A 5,753-nucleotide genomic window follows, 5' to 3' on the forward strand; every position below is an offset into this window, starting at 1 on the left:
TATGATAATTATAATAATAATGATAACAATAATTGGAAGAATAATAATGAACATTACCATAATTATAACTATAATGATAATGATAATGATAGTAACAGTAATGATAGTGATAGTGACAATAATAACGATAATGATAATGATGTTCATAATGATAATAATGATGATATCAATGAAAATAATGTTCAAAATAAATAGTGATAAACATTGTACAGATTTTGATGATAATGATAATGATAGTAATAATATTGATAAAAAAAATGTTATAAGAATTGTAATAGTAATAATGATAAACATTATAAAAATGAGGATAATAATGATAATAACAATAATGATAATAATAATGATGATAACAATGATAATGATAAGGATTAGAATAGTGATGATAATCATAATGGTTGTAACAATGATAATAAGAGTGGTGATGCGAATGATGATAATAATGATAAAATCATCAATAATAATTGTAATGATGATTATGATAACAATGGGAATAAGAAAAGGAAATAGATTACAATAATAGTTATGATAACAAAATTGATGATGACGATAATGATGATGATAAGATCGACATTAAATATAATGCTAATAGTCATAATAATGATGATAATGACAATTGTAAGAATAATAATGATGAAAATGATAATTGTAATAACAGTAATATTAATAATAATAGTGTAATAACAACAATAACAATGATGATGAGGATGACAACAATAAAAACAAAAATGATAACAATAATAATAGTAAAAGCTATATAATAATGATAACAATAATAATGGCAAAAATAAAAATGATAATATCAGTGGTAATAATGATGATGATAATCATGATAATAATGATGGTGATAATAATAATGATAATAATGACACTAATCAATGATAATGACGATAAAGATTATAGTAATGATAACGATAATTATAAAATGATAATAAGGCCAATGATAATAACAATGACAATAATAATAACACCAGTAATGATATCACTATAAATAATGATAACAATTACAATGATCTTATATTTTCACTGCTTTAAATTTCATATCATATTGTGGTACCTAAGAGGCATGTGTTCATGGCTTGTATACATTTTGCATTGATTATATGTTTGCAATTTCTGAAATCTTGTATGTGTGTGTGTGTGTATGTATGTATAGGTGTGTGTGTGTGTGTGTGTGTGTGTATGTGTTTGTGTGTGTGTGTGTGTGTGTATGTGTTTGTGTGTGTGTGTGCGTGTGCGTTCGTGTATACATGCCAGTACGTATGTATAATGTTAAAAAATCAATTTGCTTTAAAAATGAACAAGCATTTATCAGGAACAAATATTTTCAACGGGTATAAACCCCTTTTAATATCCAACAGAAGAAACAGCTTATTATCCTAACACACCTTTGACACTTGAAATGAAATGAAATGAAAAAAGAAAAAGAAAAAAGAAAAATACCTTTGGACTCAGATTAAAGTTAACTTAGAGCTTCTTGGTATGTGTTTTATAATAGGATAACTTTCCTCTACGTATAGGGAAGGTAGGTTTAACTTGTTGAGTATTTTAATGATAATTAATAGTAGGTTAGCAACAATGATGATAAAAATAGTTATAATGATATTAATGAAAAGAGCTATAACAGTGATAAGAATAACGATAACGATTAAAAAAACAACAACAACAGGTAATCTAGAAAAGATTAATAAATTCATAAATATTGATATAATCAATCAAAATAATTGTACTACACTCGGTAAATCAGCAAACATGTATAAAGCAATATCCTTTATTAACTTATGTACATCACTTATCATACAACGACGCAATAGTCTTTGGTGGGCGGCCAAGAAATTACATAGTAACTTCTAGAGCCAATACAGTACAAAGCGGGTAACCAGAAATTTGCATAATGCATAAACGGGTATAAACAGACAAACACGCTTAATGACCACAACGTTTAGTTAAACATGGAGACGAGATGGAAAGAAATGGGAGACTGTGATAGGGAGTTCATTTTAAGATCTTCAGAAGGTATCTGTAAGATATATGTGTATATATATATATTTTTTTTCTCTCTCTTCCTACGGATTTGAAAATGCTGTGTGTGTATATATATTTTTTTTCTTCCATCAGAGGGGTTATGGCAATTTATAATGCATGTTTGGATTTTCTTTTGTTTGTGTTTGTGTGTTTGTGTATGTGTGTGTGTGTGTGTGTGTGTGTGTGTGTGTGTGTGTATTCTGTATGCGGAATATCAAGTCTAATCATATGTATTCCTTTTCTTTCTTCAACTGTAACTACAGATAATTTTCGTTGTATAAGTAATGTTTGCGAATACAGTGGAAAATGGCATTGCGAAATATCTTACGCAGCAAATTTGTTAAACAAGAGAAACCAATAGACATATATCAATAATAATAGCAATGATGATGATAATTACAATAGTAATAATGATAAAAAAGAAGGGCTTGATGATTGAAGTACATTTTAGGGATGTGTAAATGTTACGGTTTGTTTTTTGTAACGCTGTGTACAGATGAGAGAAAAATATAGAAAGGGCGAGAGCCGGAAAGGAGAGAGAGAAAGGAAAGGGGAGAATGGATGGAAAGGAGGGGAGAAAAAGAGGAAAGTCGGGAGGAAAGGAAATGGAAGAGAAGAAAAGGGATAAAAAGGAAGAGAAGAAAAGGGACGAAAAGGAAGGGAAGGGAAAAATGAGTTGGGTGAAGAAATAAAGAGAAAGAAAGAAAGAAAGAAAAGAAAAGGAGAAGAAAAAGGAGGGCGAAAAAAAAAATAGAAAATGCGAAACAGCGAAAAACAGATCACCTACAATCGCGTGGTGAGAGAGGGGAGGGGGGGGGGGACCCGCTAGCTATCCGAGGGCGTCGGGGCGAATCCAGGCAAAGGAGGCCGGAGGGTCTGCGAGAGGTGCGAGAACGTGTTCGACAAAAGGAACTGTGGGATGAGTGAAGCAGGCGGCATCAGGGGGTTCTGAACCAGCGAGGGCCGCGAGTCAAAGCGCAACCTCTCTATCTCCGCCTCCTTCAGCCTCTTCTCCTTGGCGCGGCGGTTCTGGAACCAGATCTTGACCTGCGTCTCCGTCAGGTTGAGCGAGGCCGAGAACTCCGCGCGCTCGGCGATGCTCAGGTACTGCTTCTCGCGGAACTTCTTCTCCAGCGCCAGGAGCTGCTGCGTGGTGAAGGGCGTCCGCGGCTTCCGGTTGGGCTTGTGCTTCCGTAGCATCACCTTCATGGGGCCGTGGAAGCGCGGGGGCTCCTGGGACTCTGCGGGGGAGAGAGAGAGAGAGAGGAGACCAGATGAGACAAGGCAGGCAGGTGGAGGCATTAGCGGGCGTACAGGTCGGGCCTTGTCATCGCCTAATATTCTGGAAGAGGGTGAACATGATTAAAGTTGAAATTATTTGTAAAGCTTAAAAAAAATATATATATATAAAAAAGACCGGCCTCCAAGACAAATGAGAGAATATATACAAGTGTCGAGCGAGCACCGTCGACCGCGACCTAAGCGAAACAAAGCCTCGGACAACGTACTGGCGGCGCAGGCCCTGAGGGCGAGGTGGTGGTGCAGGAGGTGCAGGGGCGGCCACAGGCCCGGCTGCAGGCTCGCGGGGAGCAGCGGGTGGTGCGGAGGGCCGCCCACGCGCGAGGGGAACAGGGTGTCCCTGAGGGGAGTCACGGCGCTGGGCCTAAACACCCCGCCCTCGGAGGGACAGTCCTCGAGGGAGTCGTGCTCCTTGAGCTCGTCATCGGAGTCGACGCGGACCTCGATGTCGTCCTCGTCGCGTCGGCTGGGCGATCGCTCGTCCTCGCGCTCGCTCTCCGCATCCGAGGGGTCGCGGGGGGACGCCTTGAGGTCATCCTCGGGCCGCGACCCCCGCGAGTCCGAGGCGAGGATGGAGTCCACCGAGAACGAGGAGAAGTTCTTCTTGATGACAGTGCTGAAGGCCGAGTTCTGGCTGGGTTTGACCTCCGCGGCCGGCGCCACGCCCGACATGGTGCTCACACTCGAGGTCCTTCCTACCTCGCCCTCAGCCCGGATGGCTCATGCTTCGGAGGAAGGCCTGTCGACAGCTCCCCCCAATGAGGACAAGAGGCTTATAAATATCTCGGGCGGGCGGGGACGCTCTTAAATCACCTGCATTATTTTCTCGGCCGGCTAATGTTTACACTCGCCCTTCATGTAAAGAAATGTGCCAGACTCATTCTCTTGCGGGACCAACACCTCTCAACACTAACTGTTCACCTTTGAGTATTATGTGGTAACTTCATCCACGCTCTCGACAAGGCCCCGCCCGTCACTCGTCGCCACGCCCCGCCTCCTCCCTGGCAGCGACCAATCAGCGATCGTCTCTGGGCCCGGGGGCGGGGCTCGTAATAGCCTCATGACCAATGGCGTCGCGTCTTTGTGATCACCCGGCATGGACCATTAGCTTTATAGGAAGATTTACTGTCTGAGTGCTTGTGTAGGAGACAGGAGGCGCAGAAAGCCCCTTATTTCATCCCAATTCCTCTTTATAAGTCGGTGTTATCCCGCGCTCCTTCTGCCAGACAGGTCACCCCAACCGCCGACGGTAATGAAATGGAAATGATCGCTGGGAGGGTGACGTAATTGACGGCGTGAGAGTTTGTCGGATCGCCCAGCCTTGACGACCAGTTGAACAGCCCTCACTAACGATGCCCTAATGGTTGTCACACAGATACTCCCTCCCTCCCTCCCCCTCCCTCCTCTCCCCTCTCTCTTTCTCGCTCCCTCCGGCTTCCCCTCCCCCTCCCCCTCCCTCCCTCTCTTCGTCTCCTCCCTCCCTCTCTCCTTTTTCTTGCCCTTGTTTCTAACGCTTGTACCCCCCCGTCCCCCCTTCTCTCTTCCTTTTGCCCATCTGCTCTTAGAGGCCCCACCTGCCCCCCTTAGCCCCCCCCCCCGCAACCTTTTCCCCTCATTCCCTCTCCCTTTACATTAGTCTTTCTCTCCATTTCTGTCTTTCTCATACTCTCAAAAATATCATGTTTATCTCTCTCTTTTCCCGTCCTTTTCCCCCGACCTTCCAGTTCCACCTACTTCTTCCTCTTCCTCTCTCTTTCCCTCTCTTCCTCCTGACCCCACCCAGATAACCCCCACCCCCCCAACTCCCCTCCCTCGACCACCATCACCCCTCCCCATTTGCTCTTTTATCATGGGCTTATGTCATCCATTAAATTCCCCCTTTTATTGATTCCATGATATCTATTCCTCTATCTATTCCGCGGACGTTATTCCTCTCCCCTTCTTCGTCCAATTCCCTTTTATCAGCCCTCTGCATCTCCCTCTCTTTCCCCTTTTTTTTCCCCTTATCTTTCTTATGGTTCCTCTCCACACTCTTCAATAAGCACTTTCTTATCTTCCTCCTATTGTCGTCTCCCCGTCCTTCCCCTCTCTCGCTCCCCCTCACTTTCCTCTCTCTTTCTCTTCTCCTTCTTCTCTCTTTCTCTTCTCCTTCTTCTCTCTTTCTCTCATCTTCTCTTCCGTCTCTCCTCCTTTTTTTGTTTGTCTCCTTTCCTTCTCCTCTCTCCCCTCCTCCCTTCTCTCCTTCTTTCCCCATTCCTTTCCCTTTTTCCTCGCTTACTATCCCCTCCTTTCCCTTCCTCTTTTCCGTATCCTTCCCATCCCCCCCCCCTCTCTCTCTCTCTGTCTCTCTTTCTCCCTCTTTCCCTCTCCCTCTCCCTCTCCCTCTCCTCCTCTCCCTCTTTCCCTCTCTCCTCATCCCCCTCTCGTTCCCC

The 5,753-nt window shown here is 43.1% G+C and overlaps 1 protein-coding gene across 1 annotated transcript; it reads right to left on the minus strand.

Annotated features, from left to right (window-relative positions):
- Window positions 1–1,754: 1,754 nt before the first annotated feature.
- LOC122244445 (uncharacterized) lies at window positions 1,755–4,252 on the minus strand. Its single transcript, XM_043002350.2, has 2 exons — window positions 3,531–4,252; window positions 1,755–3,263 (listed from the first exon to the last, which is right to left on the minus strand). The coding sequence occupies exons 1-2, from the start codon at window positions 3,991–3,993 to the stop codon at window positions 2,848–2,850; spliced, it is 879 nt and encodes a 292-aa protein (XP_042858284.2). The 5' UTR covers window positions 3,994–4,252; the 3' UTR covers window positions 1,755–2,847.
- Window positions 4,253–5,753: the final 1,501 nt, after the last annotated feature.

Source organism: Penaeus japonicus, unplaced genomic scaffold (assembly GCF_977035675.1).
Source record: "Penaeus japonicus unplaced genomic scaffold, GWHDUDI00000001_assembly GWHDUDI00000033, whole genome shotgun sequence".
Taxonomy (NCBI): domain Eukaryota; kingdom Metazoa; phylum Arthropoda; class Malacostraca; order Decapoda; family Penaeidae; genus Penaeus; species Penaeus japonicus.